Source organism: Aythya fuligula, chromosome 12 (assembly GCF_009819795.1).
Source record: "Aythya fuligula isolate bAytFul2 chromosome 12, bAytFul2.pri, whole genome shotgun sequence".
Lineage (NCBI taxonomy): Eukaryota > Metazoa > Chordata > Aves > Anseriformes > Anatidae > Aythya > Aythya fuligula.
The window spans coordinates 7,030,185-7,050,305 of record NC_045570.1 but is presented as its reverse complement, the minus strand read 5'-3'; the positions used below and the strand labels follow the sequence as shown (position 1 = coordinate 7,050,305).

Below are 20,121 nucleotides of genomic sequence, written 5' to 3'. Positions count from 1 at the left end.
TTCATAAAAATACATCATAAGGTCAGTTTCTTGCAGTGCCTGGATGAGACACCTCGCTCAATGTCCAAAGCCATACTGAGAGGTGGCCCAAAATATATCCTGCTAATGAAAACTCCTTGAATTTCAGCTGACCCTAAGGCTAGAGTTTTTTTTTACTGTACTGGTAATGACAAGGTGCTGGATATTATTTTTCTCCTGTGGAGAAGACTAAACAAAAACCCAGAAGCAATCTGTCCTTGCGTGCTGGGAGAACCTGTCCCTTCTCCTGGTGCCAGTCTCTCGCTGCTATCTCTGCTTGTACAGCTCGTAAAATGTGCCCATTCGTGCAGGCTGCAAAAAAGGCTGAGAATGAGCACTGATATCTCGCTTAATTAGAAATAGGCACCTTAATGTTGGTTTCTGATCTTAAGTTTATTGTGTACCGCAGTGATTATTGGAGGCATTCTAAGCCAGTCTTTACATAACCTCACTCGTTTTAAGTCCTCGTGCAGCTGTATCTGAAGGCACAATAGGACAGACAGGTCATTCTTTTTCCAAACGCATAACATCTGATTGCACTGATTGCACTAAAGCCCAACCAAACAGCGAGGACATTTCAGTTATTCGATGGTGGAGCTTTCTCTTAGCCCTAATATTAACATTTGGGACAAAATTATTTTCTTTGGTATAGAACCAGTACTTCCTTTGTGGCCGGTGATAATGGAATGTGTGCACGGATTTGGAGTGGAGATTTTGGAAAATGAAAGCCTCACTTATCCAAATTCCACTTGTCATTTTGTCATTTTTTTTTTAATTATTTTTATTTTTTTCCTAAGGGTACTCATAGACAAGCCACTGATTTCCTTAAGCTTTCCTTGGTATGTTCTGGTTCCCTGTCTGTGAGGCAGGAGAAAAAAACAATAGATAATTGAAGGTAGTCTCCTCCTAAACCCCGAATGAGACCAGTTCTTTATTTCTTTTGAAAGCAAAGTCAATCTGTATAAATATACATGCTGAAAAGGACCCAAATCTCATCATGGGTGTTAGCTGAAGAGCCAAAAACAATTTCTTCTCAATGTTTAATAATGTTTATAAATAAACAATGTTTATATATTTGGCCTTATGTGAGTTTACACATTGGTTTTGCAGGTGATTTCACATGGCCATCTTGTGTAGGTTTGAGTGGATTTTACTTATTTTTACTGTTCAAAGCCTTTGCAGTTCTACAGCAACAGGTCCGTGTAAATCCTTTGAGCTGTGAACTGATTGAGTACTCGGAAACCTCTGGTTGCCCTCAGTTGTAGCATTTATCCAGGCGCAGCACCAAGTAGCAGATTAGCTCCCCAGCTAACATTGACTAGTTTGGACAGTTATAAGTAAATTGTTTTTGTTGAGCTGATTGTTTTAAAATTAAGCCTCCGAGCACCGAAAGAATCAACAATGCCGAAGGAGACTCGGAGCCTCTCTTCGAAGTTATGACAAGTCAGGCACTTGGCAGTTTTCACAATGACCTATATTTTAATATGGGCTATTGGATTATTTCTAAAGAGGCTTCTTAGCCATAAAAGAATTATGCTCATTGGCTGGGCTGTGGCAAAAATACAATTGAATTAAGGATCGAAATAATTTAGGATCCAGCTGGACAAGTTGTCCCTGCGGCTGAGCAGTAACAGATGTATTAAGCATTGGAAATTGCACAGAAAAAAGGTATAATTGATCTAAGGTAACCTCACTACTTTGTATTAAATAAATCAATGCTGATAAGCTGAAAGGTTAGAAGCAAGAAGCTGAATTGAAGGAAGGTGGACCTGGGAAAAAGCAAGTCTAGGTGAAACAAGTTAACTTTTAGGTCCTAAATGTGGCAGGGACTGTGAGTTCCACCTGGGCTCTGTACCTGCACTGGCTGTGAGTTTCCAAAGCAGTGGGATGCTGAGGAGAGCAGAGGACAGGGCACCAAATGGTCCAGCCCTGCAAAAGGGACATATTTTCTAAGTGGGGGAAAGAGGAGAGGAAATCAACAACAACAACAACAACAAAAAACAACACAAAACAAAAACAAACAAACAAACAAACAAACCCTTCTCTGTTACTTTGTGCATCTAAAATCATCAGATGTTGAAAACTGTGGGGAACACAGGGTGCTTGCTCACACATTTATGTCTCTTTGTGTCAGTGTGTTTCAGCTGGAGGACTGAAAGGGGAGGCAGCAGTGTGACACCACCGCTGCACGGAGCAGTAGATGTTTTAAGAGTAAAATGTATCTGAGAGGATTAAAGCCCAAATGTTGGCTGGTAACACAGGCTACAGCAAATGACACCTGGAGATGTGCGGTGTCTGGGCACCAAGAGGTGGAGCTGTACAGGGGTGGGAGGCTACAGAGCAGAGAGAAGGCAAACATACTTTTGTAGCTATTTCTGTTCTTTGAAAAGTCAGAGGCAAGCTACACAGTGAGAGCAACGTCAGACAGACGTGCGTGTATGTGGTAATGTAGATGGCAATACTGAAAGGTAGCAGAAGACAGGCTTTCTCCACCATTACTTCAACTTCTGATCCCTTTTCTACATTTTCAGACTAAGCACATATGGAGTCATCAACATTAACCTTGTTTTACAAAGAAAAAATGAAAAGACATGGAGAAAGCACTTACATTATTGCTTTGGGGGTACATACAGTAAAGGGACCGTACAGCTGCATGGCTCTGAAACTGAGAAAAGGAGACAGGCAGCAAATGGGCAAAAACAGGAGCCAGGATGAGTCGCATTCGTCTAGATCAGGGTTATTGATCAAGTGCTCAGAGAGATCCTAATTACTGTACTTGGGCTTCTGTTTTCTGAGCAGAGGTCTGGCTCACGTTGCCCTGACGCTCCTCCTGCTGGATGCTCCCTGCCAGCGGCGGGGTGCAGGCGTCCCATCCTGTCCCGTCCCATCCTGTCCCGTCCCGTCCCGTCCCGTCCTGCTCAGCTGCTGCGTTTCAGAAACCTCGTTTAAGAGCAGTGGGATCCTGGCTGGTGTGCCTGTTCTGCTGCTCCTGCGAAGTCCTGTAGACCTCTAGAAACAACCAGAGCTCAGTGGTTTTCTAGAGAATTTCAAGCCACCTGCTTGGAAGGTAAGGACAACACAAGTTTCCTTAGTGATGCAGCAAATACGCTGATGTAGGGCATGTGTCTGAGAGCTACGAATGGCAAGGTTAAAAGCTTGTCCCTGTTGCAAAGTCAAGCAACCAAAGTGTAAGAAATGCTATCAAGATTGTGTTTTAGCTAAGATTTTGTTCTGGAACAAGTGGGTGGCAGAGCTGGTGCTAGATCTCAGAAGGTGCCCGTGCTGCCCGCCCTGCCGTCAGCCCCTGCCCTCTTCTGGCTCTCTGCCTTTTCCAGGGAACCAAGTTTTTGGGACCTACGGCTTTGCCACAGATCTCCTAAACCCGGTATCACACGTTGTCTGATCATTCTTTGCCCTGAGCAGACAAGAACCTTTGAGGTAAAGGGAAGGGGAATGAGAACTCAGATTTTGAAGGTAGATGTGGGTTTGGAGAACTGGTTTCTTTGTTCGTTTCAAATGAATGAGCTGAGATGCAACCAGCAGGTAAGCACGCAGTCACCCCTTCTTGCTGCAATTGTTTAGTTTTCAAATGGTTCTACTTGGTATTACTTGCGTCTCAATAAAACATAAGCATAGTAGTGGATGAACATATTTTTTTTAATGAATAATATGATACTTTGACCAGCAAAAGCTTCAGGTTTAATGTACTCAGAGAGCAGTGACACCGGAAGATTAATAAGCATGAGAGATTCTTTGTGAGCTGGTATGCTCTGAAGGAGAGATGGGGTATTCAGATGCATCTTCAACATTAGAAACATTTCTCTTACTTTCTGAAGCTTTGTACCTTGCATTCTGTTTGTGTCCAGGTCACAACGAGAGAGGGTATAATTCCTCGTGGTCAGGGTCCGAAAGGACCTCCCACTGGGGAAATAAGATGGGGAGGTTGAGTATTCTCAGCTCTGTATGGTTGTTAACAATTGCTGTGCTGTTTCTGGGAGCCAGTCATGGTTTGTTTGACGGTAGAGCTGAGAGCCCCACTGTAATGACAGGTCCACAGGGGACTTGGTCCTGTGCCCACGTGTGGTTAGAGACAGGGACCGAGGATCACGATGGAAACAGAAGGAGAGGAGAATTGGCTCAGACTGTGCTCTTGGTGAGGTCAGCTGTAAGTCCATGACCAGAATCAGATCCCTGAATGGTAATTACTGCCCTCTCTTTAGACAGAGGGTGTCTGCAGCCCATGCTCTCTATTCTACCCGAAATCCATCTCCTGGGTGGCACAACACCCAGGAGTAACTCTTCCTCTACACATTAAGGTACCAAATTTTTGTCATTCCCAGGAGGCTTCACGGTGGCAAGTAGGGTAACGCTGGGACCCCCCATAACCAGAGCCCCTTTTCACTTTGTGAGGCACGAGGAGAAGTCGCCCTGCTAAGAAGAGTGGGCAGCTCTGCCCCTTGCCGTACTGAACACCTGCGTTTCCAGTCTCCTCTTCCTCTCTCCCACCGGTGGCCTTTGATAGCCCTTCACAGATCACTATTAGCTGGGATTAATCCATGTAATCTCAGCTGAAAAGTTTCCTGCCTGCCTTCCCCACGTCTGCAATTTGGATTTTGCAAATTCAGGCAGAGGGAATGTGCCTGTGCCCTGGGAAGGCCGAGCTGCTCGCTGCACGGCTGATCTGCAGGCAGAACATGGTGCTGTGCGCCCGCCCACCCTTCAGCTGTGCCTTGCCTCTGGGGAGCTGCAGCCACCGTTGTGTTAGGATTCGGGCACATTTGGGATCCCGAGTGACACTGTTCTCCCCTGGTTAAGTGACACAAGTGACACTGGTCACGCAGGAAGGGCAGTGCAGTGAGCATCGACGGGACCTGGGCTTGCCTTCCCAGCGTGCAGGGAGGAATGGGGATGAGACAGCTGTAGCTGCTCTTCTGGCCATACAGAGGAGCCCAGAGGAACAAGTGCAGGGCAGAACAGTCCTGCATGCTCTGAGAAGGGATTTCTGCTGATGGGTGTCTCTTTCTAAAGAGAAAATGAGAGCCTGGCAGCCCCAGTGCGTGCTGGCAGTGGGGCTGGGTCGGAGCTGAGCTGGGGAGGGAGGGCTGCTGGTGGTGGTGGTGCAGCGGGGCTGCTCTGCTGCAGCTCGCCTCCGAGGCTGGGATTGCCCGCACCTCATGGTATTGGGGTGTTCTCATAAAGCACTCATTTTGATGAGAAACCCAGCTTCTGTTCAGGAAAGAGACATTCCTAGCCCGTAGGCTTGAAAATGTGCATCGTACAGTCACAGAAACAGAAGGAGAACAAGAATAAATGCTTTGCTATCTTTTGGGAGAAAAACAAACATAATTTTAAGAGTTTTTTCTTTTTTTGTGTGTGTGTTTTTCAGTATTTTTTAGAGAGAGAAACTTCTTAAGCATCTTTCTCCGGGCATTCAGGGAGACATCCCTGCAGCTTTCTGAGATCCTTCACTTTCTGTAGCTCTGCCATGGGAGGGAGGTAGGTGTGAGGAAGCAAATGGGATCGGGCCCTAACTACACAGTGCCCTACTCGGTGGTGCTCTCCTGCAGCTGAGCAGTGCAGACATTTCCTGCACAGAAGAGCACGTGGAAGTTTTAAAAAGCCAAAAAATGGAGGGTGGGGAGAGTGAGCTGGGTGTGTGTGAAAGGATGTCAGGGCAAAAGCAAAGTGATGCATGCCTTGAACAGAGCAGCACATGCTATCGACAGAGCAGAATAATTCATTGTTCTGTGCTCACTCCTAATTCCCCCCAAATTTTTTGCTGTTAGTGGCAGGCTGCTGTTAATTATTGGTCTGCATGTTATTAACGTAGGCAGTTCTAGTTCTTAACACATTCTGGTGATCCTAGGGTTTTCTGTATTTGCCTTTTTTTTTTTTTTAATAATTTTATTTCTGAGGTTTGGACAAGGATCTGCCTGAGCTTCCATAGAAGCTGCAGAAGGAAATCAAGGGGTCAGCCTCATCCACAAAGTCTGCATCTCGTTAGCAGTTTGCAGATTTTCGGTGCAGGGAGTGCAGAATGTATTCAGTGCCTCTTTACCAGCAGCTCAGAGTCCTGCTGGGCCACCCAGCTGCATGGTTTGCCTGGAAAGCTCTGGCCAGGAGTTCAGAGCCCTTCCAGGGAGGCAAGTGAGTTGAGTGAGACTCAAAACTTTCAGAGGAAGTTAGGAAATTGGCTTTCCTTTCTTCTTATTTTTTCGTTATGAGAGAGAGAGAAAAAGAGGTAGGTGCTGCTGGGTCAGGGCAAGGATGTGTTGGCTGCTGAGAGCTGGTCTGTGCAGGATACAAGAACTGGCTGGAGCGTCTGTTGGACTGTGATCTCTGGTTAGCACGGGAGCTAGTTCAACAGATTGACAACTACAGAGGAAATCACGGGGGAGTTTGAGGACTGGAGCATGGATTGTTTTCATTTTGGGCTTCTCTGAAGCTTCGTGCATCATTTTTTGATCAGGGCTATACTCTAGGTGATCCTAGATAAAATCAGAAAGGCAAATTCTACTTTGGAGGAATATTGTGCATTTAGTTAGGTCTGCACATGCTGACTTAACAAGACTGGAAGAGAGAAAATAAGGAGAATGAGCTGAATTAAGTTATTCTGGCTGGTAGTAGCCTCATCAGGGAGAAAGCTACTGAAGGCAAAACATCTTCACTGGGTCTTTCACTAGGTCCAGGTCAGTTGCTGATTCATCTGCTTTCTTCAGCTCCAGAATCGCTGCAGTTGTCTTCACCAACTCCATCTGAGGGTCCTTCAGCCCCTGCAACTCTAGGTCAGTGTGTCTGTAAGGTGTGAGCAGGATTTAATGCAGCTGTAGCACTTCAGTGTTCTCAAAAAAACGATCAGAAACGCCGACCGCTCACTCCCATGTTATTTATCTTATGCTTTTCCCTATTTTCTCTTACCCTCGTTCTTTTTTCCCCTCTTCCAAGTCAGTATCAGCAAAACTTCGTTCTGGTCCCCGCTGTGGCACAGGTCTCTGCATCCCCTGGGGGGAGAAGGAGAAATCAGGACAGAGCCGGGCACGGCCGCCTTCCTGGAATGAGCTCGAGGACAGCAGCAGAGCAGCGCTGGGAGCTCAGCACTGCAGTGCTCTGGTACAGTAACAGCTCTGAGGGCACACTGATTCATTGCTTTCACTGTTAGCAACCACGAAGGCAGCACTGATGCTTCCTTAACTGTGCTAGTTCATTATCATGCAATGTAATTATCCGATTCTGGTAAGGTTTGTAGTCTTGGACCTAGATTCTGGGGCCTGTTTCTTGGCAGATATATCTGATAGCAGCTTCAAAAAATGTACATTAAAGAGTCAGATCGCTCTGCTGAATAAATTATTGTTTCTGGTTTGGTGGGGTTTGGTGCTCTGTTACGACAGGCTCTGTAAAATGGCTAATGTAAAGCCAGCCCAAGCCTTGAAGAACTCAAGCCTTTTTTTCCTTTTTAAATGAAATCCCACACAGATAAGAGTATGTAATAGGCTGAAGTCAAAATCCCAACCTTTTTGAAGGAATTTGGATGTAAATTGGAACTTGGCAGTTCTGGAGGGTTTATAGATAAAAATGCCAAATAAAACTCTGGTAGAAGAGCCTTATCATGTCACTGCTGACATTAACTTCAGGCTGCCTTACTGGGATTGATAGAGGCTTTCCTCTTGTTTAATAATGTATTTCCTGTTGGAGGAAAACTGCGGTGGTAAAACTCAGCAAAGCCAACAATGCCTCTCATAAACAAATTCATTTCCTTCTTCAAACATTGTTTAATTCAACAGCAATACATTCAAAATTCCTTTTGGCACCACGCTTTTAATTGGTTCCTCTTGTAGGAATTAAGTGGCCATTCTCTGAATCTCCCCTGAAATTTGCTGAATTTGTTAAAATCTGCTGCATTATCAGCTGTTGGGAATGCATCCTTCTCTGACCTGCAACCTTGATAACATACTTGATGTAAGACTTTATTTGGGGCTTCTTAGGAAAAATCCCCATGCATTTGTTATTAATGGTGAGCATTTGCCTGTACTATGTAAAATAAGAGAAAAAATCACCCTGGAAGTGAAGGATGCAGTTGAGATTTAGGACTGCATAATGATTCTTAAACCAGCAGATGAGGGAGACCTGTTCCTGGAGGGAGCACATCTGATTTCATCTGTCTGAGAAACCCCCAGCCCATTCACTTCTTCCAGAAACTTATTTAGTAAGGTGCAAAGAGGGGGTATTAGGGCACACTGAACATTCACATTAAGCGGAGCCTTTGCTGCATTTTTTGATTCACTGATTTTTCATTTTTTCACGTGATGTTATGAAGTACAGATTTGACCTGTGCCATTCTTTTATTGAGACTAGATACTCTTTGCCTCCAGTTCTCAAGTGTAGTTATTTGAAATGCAAACATGTCTGGGTGACTTCCAGTGTTTAATGTTCTGTGCAGAGAAGATGCGGAAACAGAGAGAGTAAAGGTAAAGGGGAAGAGGCACGACCTAAATGGTTTTGTGGCTTCAGACTGAGAGCTGACTAGATCTGGGAGGAGTAAATCTGGGAGAAATAAAGGGTGGTTTGCAATTAAAAGAACTGAATCCACTTTATTATACTCTGTAGATACAAACAAGATTCATATTGCTAGTTGCCAGACATTCATTGAAACAGTTACGCAACTAAAGTTACCTTGATTTTAGCATTAATACTCTCTGGAAGAGCATTTATATTTCCTGGAAAGCTGCTGTTCAGGTTGGTGGTTTGTATTCCCTCCTCTTTTGGGGTTGTCCGTGTTTTCTTAAACAGCTTAATCCAGTCAAAGAGGAGGGAGCACACCATGGGGTCAGGACCCTGTGGTAGGAGTGGTAAATAGGGCTGAGCTTGTGCAAGAAGGTCTGCAGGTTAACCAGGGGCTGAATGTGTTCGATTAAAACTAGTCGTTAGATGCTCTCTAATAATGGGTAGTTTATAAAAAAATAATCACTGGCTTTTGGACTATTTATCAATTGCTGAGAGACCAAGGTTGTAGTGAGTATGATGATGAACACTCACCAGTGGTAGTAGAAGCTCCTAATAAAATGTGGCACCGTGGCCGTGCTCTCTCACCCAGCCCTGAATAATAAAATAATGGAACAGAAATCACCATTGTTGGAAAAAAGCCTACGTACACAGAGCTGCCTTCCTTGCAGGCAGCAGCCTGCAGTTGCACTCACTAAGGTGGCGTGCTGCTGTGCTGGAAGTGAGAAGAGCTTCGTTGGGCTCAAAGGAGGCTCTCAGAGCAGAACACACACCGGCTTTGTTGTGCTGGGTGCCAGGCACCTGCCATATTCCCTGTGTCAATGCTGATTAGAAATCCCTTGGCATTTGGCAGGAGGAGGCACCTGTAAGTCGGAAGGGCTGTGCCACGCTGCTGCTGGGCCTGCTTACCAGAACCAGAGCCTGGTGCTTCCACCTCTTCGTGCTCTGCAGTTTGTTGGGCTGTGCGTGCTGAAAAATCAGAGCAAAAAAAACTTTTTAATGACACCTGGTCTTCTGAACTGTGGCTTTTGGTCGCTTTTGGAAAATGGTGCTTTAGGCAGAGAAATACCTTTGAGCTTTAAACAAAATGACCTTCTGTCTCTGGGCGCTTTCCATATGGTATTTATCTAGAGATCTGGGTAAGTCTTTACCTACCTGAGATGCTTCCTCTGAAAGAACTGCAAACTTCTGACCCAGTGAACATCCTCATTTGATGCTTTGCTTCACCACCAAAGACATGAGCTGTACTGAGCTCCAGTAACTGGGGAGACATCTGTATCTGTTTTATTCCTTAGTTTGTTTGAGTGACCTGCATTTGTACTGCATTTCTGGGAAAGAAGAGATGCTAACCTGATCATCCTGTCTTTATTACAGTTGAGGTTGCAGCTAGAACACACTTGATTGTCAAGGTGGTTTCTTTAATGATTTTTTTTTAATTAGGTAGCATCACCAGAAGAAATTGGGTTCAGTTTTGCTATGTCAAGTATAATATAACATGGAGAGCGTTGTGAGCCAAAATATATGTAGACACCTAACACCTTAATGTCATTGTTCTTTCTTTGTTATTTTATTTCTCTGTTCTTTTATATTTTCTCAGTTTGGAAGAAGGTTGGATACCTTGATGGACTATCCAGATGTAGGACCAGGGTAGGATTAGAATACATTTTTCATCTCGAACAGTGGGGGTGTTTCGCTGTCTCCTGGGAGGTGTTCAGGAGCCGTCTGGACACAGTCCTGGGCAGCCAGGCAGAGGTGGCCCTGCTGGAGCAGGGGCTGGGCTGGGTCACCTCCAGAGGCCCCTTCTGTTTCCCCAGCAGTTCCGTGTCTCTGTGCAAGGGCTGGGGGCGAAAGATGCAGTTTCCAGCAGACCAGTCAGTTTGACAGGTAAGGAGCCAGGTGGGGAGCTCTGGCAACAAGCAGACAAGGCTGGCTCTTTTCTCAGTAAGCAGGAGGTGCTCCCAGGCTCCTGGTTCCCAGCAGCCTGCTGGTTCCACCTCCTTTTCTCCTCCATATCTGCATTTTACTTTAGAAAGTGTAATTTGTCATGTTGTGCAACAGAACAGATGCATCTCTGGCAGCGCTTACCCCCATATGCCTTTTGCTGTTACTTTGAACTCTGACTGTCTCAACAGATTGAGTTTGTGCTCTTTATTTGTTTGAATTGGGCCAGGCTGTAATGTTGTTTGGGGTTTCTGCACTGCAGGGCATGATGAGGGCTTTATCTTTGAGCTGGACTTCTCAGTGCAGGGCAAGTAGTACTTAAGGATAGAGCAGACCCAGAGCCTGGGCACGGATTGCCAGAAAGAGGAGGAGAGAGCCCCAGAGCCGGTGTGGGTGAGCTGAGAGGGGCTGTGCAGGGATGGCGATGGGAGCAGGGAGGGCTTCTCATCCCAAGGCCTTGCCTTGCACCCTGCTTGAGCTAAAGACACTTCTAGCTGGCTTGGTGTTGTATGACCACCCTGGTATTTCCCCAAGAGACTGAAACACTTTCTAATGAGGGAATACATTGTCCTCTCAGCATCAACACTCCTTCCTTGGGTGCGTCGTGACATCCTTTTTGAGAAATGTGTTTGCCACCATGCTGTACGGGAGATGTGTGCGTAATGAACCCCGTGGAAATAAACACCGTTTCTCCCCCTCATGAATATTTGATCTATGATTTATTTATCTGCCCAGACTCGGACTAATAGCATGTCAAATGCTGCCTGTTTGTTTTCCTGTTGACATATTTCTATCAGCGGTGTCTTCTGTCTTATGGACAGGAAAATATTAGCAGACTTATAAAACAATGGTTTAACGAGAGCAGTTCTTTGATGTGAGCTAGATGGACTCCACTTGGGAGAATAATAAGCGATTAGGTGGAGGGGAGGGTCTTTTGTCTGCTGTGAAATTATTCACATTAGGCTGGAAGAAGAGTAAATCGAGACTGACCGACTCCAGCAGAAGGTCAGACACTGACGGTGCTGGCAGGGCCGTGTCTGCGAGAGCAGGGCTTGCCTGTGTGCCCTCTGAGATGGCCATATGGAGACTGCAGGGCGTGCTTTTGCATCTGGGTGTGCACCACAGTCATGCCAGTAAGAATCAGGCTTGGTATCAGGGAAAAGGCTCGGTGATAGCAAGCAGGTCCGAGAGAACTGCAGGAGAGCAGTACGAGCAATGCCATGGGGAGAGATGCTAAAGGCATGGCCTGAATAACCCGTCAAATCTATTTCGGCATTTCTTTTCATGGTTGGATGCTGAGCTCGCCTTCCTGCCTCTGAAAAGAACCATCAGTGGGAGTGTTAAAGCAAAGAATAGCAAATCGGTTATTGGGTTAGGGGCACGGTGAGCACTTGTGGGTACTTCTCCTGATGAGGAGTCAGAGCACCTGGATTTCCATCTCCACTCCCACATACCCTCCCGAGTAGCATTAGGCAGGGTTGTCTCTTTCCTTTTCCTTGCCTATTTGTAAACTGGTAAACGTTCAGGAGGGATAGAAACTCTTCTTATGTGTTTTATACAGTACTTAGTTCAGTGGCTGTTTCATCTTTTAGAGATGCTGAGGCCCACTGAAATACAACAAACAATAAAAGAGTTTTGTCAGAGGTGTCTTCCCCATTACTAGGCGTTTTCTGAAGAAACTGGCTTGATTTGCTCCACAGCTCAATATTTCTACTAAAAGAGAAGTTTCCACTATAGAAAGCCTAGGATTTGGCCTTCAAAATTGGCAGTAGGAAAGGCAGAGACAAGAGCTCCTGCTTGTATTTATTTCAAGGGCTGGCTTAGGATTAGTTTGGGGTTAGTGGCAGTCCAAACTTGCACTGGGAGGGGTGAAAGTGCTGCAGCGTCGCTCTCCGCAGCGCCTATTGACAATGCACTCTTCTGCTTACAAGAGACAGGCTGTCAAAGAAATGTAATTAAATAACATGATGGAGATTGGCATGCTTTCATTCAAAACAGCAGCGTCCCAAATCTAAACACTGAACTGATTTCTGCTTTGAATAGCTGCTGTCCGTCCTGGCTGGTTATCTCCAGTTTCAAAAAGACTTCCGTCGGGGAGGAAAACAGCTCTCCTAAAAGCTGCTGGCAGAGCTGCTCTGACTCCTTCTAGTCTCCTGCACTTTTTCCTGTTCGTTTCTTTTTTTACGTTTTAAGAAAACATTCAGAATTTTCCTGCAATCTTTGATATCGGGAGATACGAGCAGAAACACAGACTTGTGTATCTAATTGTGCACTTGGCCTTATCTTTGTCTGCAAGGCTGATGTTTACCTTTGGAAAGGAAATTATTCTTTTTGAACAATTCTGGACTCTAAGCTTTCATCATGGCTTTCCAATTTGTAGCGCTTTGCTTCTAGTGCCCTGTCAGATGCTTGGTGAAGGTTTAGTAAGATAAGTCCTTAACAAAAAGAAAAAAAATACATATTTAGAAGAGAGCTCTCTTTAATGATAATCTGAGATGATCAAAACGTTCTCGATAAGCCGATCTTTTACATTCAGTAAGGACAATGCTAAGACACTGCAGTTAAGCAGGAACAAGCGGTTGTAAGAAGAGAGAAAGGGGACTCTGGCTGAGTAGCAGCTCCTTCAAGGAGGATCTGGGGCTCACAGATTGATGGTAGTTGTACGTCAGCGGGCAGTGCCATGTTGCTTCAGCAAAGCCAAGCCTTACACGGGGCATGCAGAAGCAGAGATGTTGTCTGCAAACTGTGAGGAGTGTAAAGAAATCTGTCTCCTCTACCTAGGAATGGTAGGGCCAGAGCTCAAGTGCTATCTCCAGAAAACCTAAATGCAAATAGCATAGGTCTGGAAAGTGCCAGCTGTGAGGGAAGAATGAAGGAACTTCTTCTTGGCTTAGCAAAAGAAGGCTGGGAGATACAAGAGTGGAACAGGCGTGATGCTAATCTCTGAATATGTGGATGTACGGAGATATAAAGGAAGATGCTCTGCAATGAAGTAGAAAATGGATTCTCTTTGAGCAGGGTGTGAACAAGACCTCATGCCTTCAGTGCAGAAGAGTTCAGGCCTGACCTTGAGAAGAGCTTTTCTAGCAGCCCAAGTGGTTATGCAAGGCACTAGGTTGCTGGCAAGGCTGTGCAGTCGTCCTCTCTGCAGGTCTTTAGTGACAGCTTTCACCTAATGAATTTTCACTTTGGCAGAAAAATTGTGTTTGCTGGGTTATAGGAAGGGAATGATTTTCTGCACATGTTTACTGGGTATTCTTGCCAATAGTAAGTGAAAAATAAGCTGTGTAACGTTTCCAAAATGCCTCAGTTTTGCTAGCAATTCCTAGAAAACACAGATTCCCTTAGCTCCTGTATAAAAGCCATGCCTGGCTTGAAGGGTGCAGTATTTTGTTTCAGGATTTATTAATACTAAAATGCAAAGTAACTGTAATGTGAGAACAGAGGAGGGACATATATTTCTTTCAACCTGTTGCACTGGGGTTCGTGTGTGTGAACAAAGACAACACTAGGTAGTGTCTAGCTAAGGTAATGAACGATTTCCTGTTATAACATGTCCCGTGTCTCTACAGTCCCACCAGTCAGGCTGTGAATATCTTAAACTAGGAGGATGGCACAAAAAATGAAAACTTTCACAAAGTTTAATTAATGGTGATACTGTTTTCCTTGGTGAGGGGGATCTAATTCTTACCACCATTAGCAATGGCTTACCATAGATTTTTTTCATGTTTTCTAATTATTAGTAGTATTGTGTGCTTTTAATAAGCTCAGAGGGTCTCAGCGATGGCCACAGGATAAGCATAAACTTAGTGCTTACAGAAGTTGGGTCCTTACATGACCCTTCTCTGTTTCCTTTGTCACGGCACTAAACCTGCTGTGCTTCTTGAACTTTATCTGAATGAGTGCTGCATACTGTATTTATATCAGACACACTTTTTGTTTGCATTTTGGCTTTAGGAAATGTCAGAATCAATCTTATACTAATGAAATGTCCAAATTTCATCTCAGCTATCAACATAGCTGCTAATCCTATAAAATGTTTACTTTCTGCCTCTCTGGCTATGTATAGTAACAGAGAGTCTGCCAACTTAAGCACTGCTGACAAACGTCTCCCTGCTGCTAGTCGGTCTAATAAATGTTATTTCATTGAGTAAAGATTTAAAATTAATTAATTAAATGTCATTACAATCCCTTACAACCTTTGACAAGTTTGATCTCACTGCAGACCAGTAAAGGTAGCTACCTGAGTGCTGTGTCAGTGCAGCCAGGATCTCACGCCGTTCAGTAATGGTTCATGTTTTCATCTCACAGTTTCTTAACTTTAATCATTGTGGAATACAGCTTTTGTTGGTGGTGCCCGTATTTTGGGGGAAAATGTGGAGGGAGACAGTAGAGGGAAAGGTGGGCTGTTCCAAGTAAGGCAAAACAGAGGCAAAAGGTAAGCCCAAGGCTGCTGTGAGCATGGTCCAGCTGTCCTAGCAAACTGTACTGAACGTAACCACAAAGCTCCCAAGCCTTTCACAAAATAAAATGATGTAGTTTTTTTTCCTGTGGCATGCTCAAAGTGAGAAGTCTGTAAGCCTCAGCGTGCAACTTAGGGCTGCTTTGCTTGCTGAAGGCTGTGCTCAAACGTTTCAGGCTGTCCACAGAGCAGTGTGAGTCTGTGTGTTTGTCGCGTTTAGTTTCTAAGCTTCAGGCCCTGATCTGCCACATCCATGTATCTGGAGTAGCCCTTGGCATCTATGCAACCACCACCAGGAGCAGGAGAATGGTAAATGTATTTGCATTGGCATAGTGCCTGAGGGATTACCCAGGAGTAGGGCCCTGGTCTGTTGACCACCATAACAAAGATCTCAACAAATGTTTTTGAGACTTCTGATACCCAGGAAATGCTTTGTTTTAGATGAGAATTGCTAGGGCAGATAACAGAACCCTTCACTTTTAATTTTCTCAGATCAGACCTTTCCCTAAGAAATCAGCCTCTGGAGTGGCCAGTAGAGACCCTATTAATTCACCCTCCTTAAACAAGTTAGTCAGGATTTATGGTATTAGTATCTTCTCTCTTTCCAGGTGAACAAGGAAGGTCTGGTTTTCTGGGTGAGCATCCATTGCCTGTCATGTGTTCAGGAGCAGGAATCTAACTTTAAAAATGTAAATAAGATCTCTTCAGACTGATTGTATGTACCGCATGCACATCGTTATCAGAAAACGTGAAAAACAGCAGCCCATGGGCATCTGTTCTTGGGAATTAGTTGTTCTTTCCTCTTGCAGTGGACGGTTGTCCTCGTCTGTTTCTCACCCTTGCTGAGACTGATGGAGTTTGTGTAAGGTTCACAGTGTCCTACTTAGAGAAGGTATTGTCATCAAATCCATGTTACAGCAGGACAGAGCAGTACTGATTTAAATCCATGATGTTTCCTATGGTGGCAAGAGACCATAGACACCTTTCTAACTCTACTGTACGGGACTCAAAATGATCCTTAAGCAGGGCTGCTTAGACAGGATCTCACATGTCAGGAAGTCTCACGCAGCGAGGCAATGCTCTGTGCAGGAGCAGAAAGGTGTCACTCCTCAGCGCCTGATGAAGAACCATCTTCTGTTTAGTATTTTTAGCCTTCTCTTTCTGTTCAGTTCCTGCTCTGCCACTTAATGCAATGCCTGTTTGTTGCAGCCTGCTTTTAGTTTGGTCCTTTTAAAAGCTTCCTGAGGCACAATGATGCCTAGAAATTAATGTATTCCCTTCCCGCACATCAAGCAGATGTGTGTATATTGAGTTAGTGTCTCTAACGTTTAGCTGAGTTCTTTCCAGAGGATAGTTGAATCACTGCTACGTACCAAACCCATTTGTGGCCTCTCCTCCTTTAACTATAGAGAGATGTAGATTTATATATACGGTATTTTTAGCTTTAATTGCCAGGCGTTTGTGTGACTTGCATGTATTTATAAAATCACCAGTCCTCAATGTGCTGCACTAGTGGGCAGCACAGTGCTCCAGTTGTTTAACGTGGCTGGATTCAACAGCAACACGTGTAAGGCAGCATCAGCAGTCATGGGCCTGGAGTAGTTGTTATCTTTGCCCACTCATCTTTTTCCTACTGGCAGGAACAGAAGCCTTATTTGAAAAGGTTACAGCTGGTTGAGAAGCTGAGGAATTCACTTGAAGTGATAGGCAAAAGCATCCTTGCCAAGGAATTAACGTGCATTTCACTTAACTGTACAGCCAGGTTAGGGTATCCCCTGCCTCTCATTCTCTCCTGATGTTCAAATCACACAAAGCCATGTTAGTTACTTCTCAGTAACCGTGGTTGGAGTCACTCATTTTACATACAAATGGTGATGCCTTATTTTCTGCCAGAAGAGAGGGAGATCTTTCCAGATACCTGCAAGTCTACTTTGTATCATATCCCTTCTTGCTGAGGCAGTCAGCAGAAGTAACTCTTTGGAAGAGCATCAGTCTTGTCCTACATTTTTAGCCATAGCATAAGGAAAAGTGCCTTCATACTCCGAACTGAAAATACCCACTTGGAATTGCATTGTGTTTAGCAAAGTAAGACATCATAAGGATGATTTCCTGGAAATCCCCCCAGCACCTCACGATGGAGTGCCCTTCTGACTGTACTAAGAAGACATGCATTGTTCAAGTAAAGTCTTCAAGTAAAAATATAGATTTATTTTAAGCACGTGAAACATCAGGATAGGCACAGTTATAAATACAGAAAAGATTAAATGTGGCAATACACTTGGAGCCAGAAAATGCAAACAATAAATTAGAGGCAAAGCTTGACATTTCAAATATGAAAACCAGCTGAAAATTGGTTCTTTTTGGTACTAGACATTCTAGACTTCGCTCACCTCAATTTTAGTTTGAAAATATCCTGTCATTCCACTCCAACTTTTTATTAGAAGCTATTTGCATAAATACCTGTATATTTAAAATGCTGTATAAAGTGCATTCAAGTGAAGGACAGAAAAAGGAAAAGGCTCCATTTCCAGTGCACTAGACGGGACTGAGGCAAAACATACTCAAATCATTGACCAGAAAGAGCTTGGTTTTGAATCAGACCCTACAACCATAATGAGTAATGGCACAGTAATGCAAATATGGTTTCTAGGAGACCATTTTAGAGTAGGTATAAACTACTGGAACTATGGTTTGACAGCATATTTACCTTTCAAGTTTTGCAGAGCAAGGTCACATTCCTCTGTTGATAACTATTAGAATGAAAATATGCTGAGTTTTGAAATGTTCCTCCTAATGTGGTCCTGAACAGTTGTTATTGTAAGCAATATTCTATTTATTTTGAAATAGTCCATTAATTCTTGGGTCTTATTGTCTACATTTTCCTGTGATCTGTGAACTGCTATCTTGGAATTCTGATTAGTTTTCTGTTGTATAGAAATGCAGCCACTTCCATCTCTAACTAGCCTGTAAGCCTAAAGCTGTTACTGTTAACATCTCAGTGAAATAGCATGTCCTGTTCAGAAGGTTAGGCTTTACAGTTCACAAGTAGTTAAGGGAAATCTAAGGACAACTAAAAGAAAACACCAGCTTCAACTCTCAGCTTCCTGTAACTAATTTCTGTCTCTCTGAAGAAAGGCTAAGGGATATTTGCAAATTAAAACACTCTGGTATAATTATTTTTTGCCTTAAGACGTGTCAAAGATGTAGAAGAATTGAGCAGCACCAAAAATTCTACCTGTTTTTATACATTGGGACTCCTCAGTCTCTACTGTGAAAGGTCTTGTCAGTGCTGGAGCCTTTTAACCCTCTTAGTACATCTGTTGCTTTTGTGGAAGCATGAACTTGGAAGACAGTGAGCAACCATGCCCAATGGTGTGATACTGGCATAGAGGACAAAATAATTACAGTGTTTTTTCCCTTACACTCAAACAGGAATAGCTCTTCGAGATACGAAAAGTAAAAAAAAATAATGAAACTATATATATATATATTTTTGAATTGCAACTTTCATCTCTTTTTTCTCTCAGTTGTGCTTATGAATAGGTAGGGAAAACATTCTTGTAGAATTCAAGAGATGAATTCTTCAACTGTTCTCAGTCATCCTTTTTGTCTGAGGTACCTGAGTTATCCTCTTCATTGTCTGCAGGACAGACTTTATTTCTTGCCACTGGTCTTGTTTCTGAGACTGGGACTGCATTTCCAACTGGAGTGTATTTGGCTTCAGGTGGCTGAATGTCATCTTCCTCCAACATACCTAGCTGGTATCTCTGTAGGTCTAAGTATGTAGTAAACAGCTTGGCATATTCTGGATGCTTGAGTGCAAAGTCTTTGAATTCATCTGAAAAATACAAAAAACACAGATACTACAGTGTGGCAACAGAACCAAAGAAAATTTCAGAGCCTGCTCCTTTTAATGAAGGTGATCTCCAGTTAGGTTTTTCTGAAGCATCTCAGACATATGCAAAGTATCTGGGTCTGTGCTGCAACAGTTTTCCCCAGAAACTATATGTAAACCAGCAGATATTTTGGGGAAAAAGAGGTGTCACTGTTGGTATGACCACCAGAGTGCTCTTCATTATAAAAGGATGTAACTTACCGTAGGACAGCTTCCCAGTTTCATCTGCATCTATTTCTTTAAAGAGGTTAGAAACATCAAGTTCAGGAACCCCCAGAGCTGACTGAATGATACAAGCAAACTCATTTTCCGTTATAGTGCCATCCTCATCCAAGTCAAAGAGCTGGAAAAGATGTAGGTGTAGAAATGCTTTAGCATTCGTATGCCTGTGAACCTTCTGCATACAAACCAGCCACCCATACCCAAGTATTCAAGTATTCGAGAGATGATTTGTGAACAATGCCTGGGATTTGAAAAGTTGACCAGCTGACTGGTTCCACCTCAGCTACCTTCTCTTACAAGAGCTTTTATGTATTTTCTCTGGAATAATACTAAGCAGAAATTTAGAAGAGCAATGTACATGCTGTAGTTGGGATTAGAATATTCTGTACTAGGAAAAGTATGCAGCAAACCTGTGAGAGTAAAGAAATCTCACAGCATTAGCTCTGTAAGAGAACTTATACAACACTTTAAAACAAAGGTTTATGATAATTGTCACTGTGAGCTATACTGAGGGTCTGTTGGATTCAACCACTCTATACTAGCATATCTTAGGTTTTAGCCTTCCAATTTAGTCTTCCAGTTATGGCACATCTGGCATCTGATAAACCTGCCATAGTTTACGCTCCGATGTAAAATACCTAACTTCTAGTATATCTGACCTGTCACCCACTAAGTAATTATTATAATTAAGAGGAATTTTGGTGACTGGAATGCAGGCAGTGCATGTACACTGATCATACCATCCTTCCCAGCACAGCGACAATATGCATCTGCTATGAATCACCCCCTTGAGAAATACAAGGGATGGATGGCTGTAATTCTTAAGCACTTGCTACAGGCAAAGAGTCCCATTATGAAGGACAGTACATTTAGTGGCAAAGAAAACAAGTAGCAAAAGAAAACCCATAGTGCCATTTCAGGACAAAATGGACTTTTTACCAGCTGAACCAGTCATTTCACACTAAAATTGGGAATGGCAACGAATTACAATTTTTATAATCAATGCAACTGTTACAGTACTGAAGAGTGTAGTCTAGAAAACAAAAGAATAAAGCACCAAAGGCTTGCTTCTTCTGAGGAATCT

At 43.7% G+C, this 20,121-nt stretch overlaps 1 protein-coding gene across 1 annotated transcript in view; it reads right to left on the bottom strand.

The window, feature by feature from the left end:
• Positions 1–17,107: 17,107 nt before the first annotated feature.
• Positions 17,108–20,121, bottom strand: part of LPCAT2 (lysophosphatidylcholine acyltransferase 2) — a 29,527-nt gene continuing 26,513 nt past the window's right edge. The window contains exons 13-14 of the mRNA XM_032195612.1: positions 19,017–19,158; positions 17,108–18,758 (exon numbers count right to left, since the gene is read on the bottom strand). Coding sequence (XP_032051503.1) covers positions 18,514–18,758; positions 19,017–19,158 — 387 coding nt within the window. The 3' untranslated portion in view covers positions 17,108–18,513. The remainder of the gene's footprint in view (positions 18,759–19,016; positions 19,159–20,121) is intronic.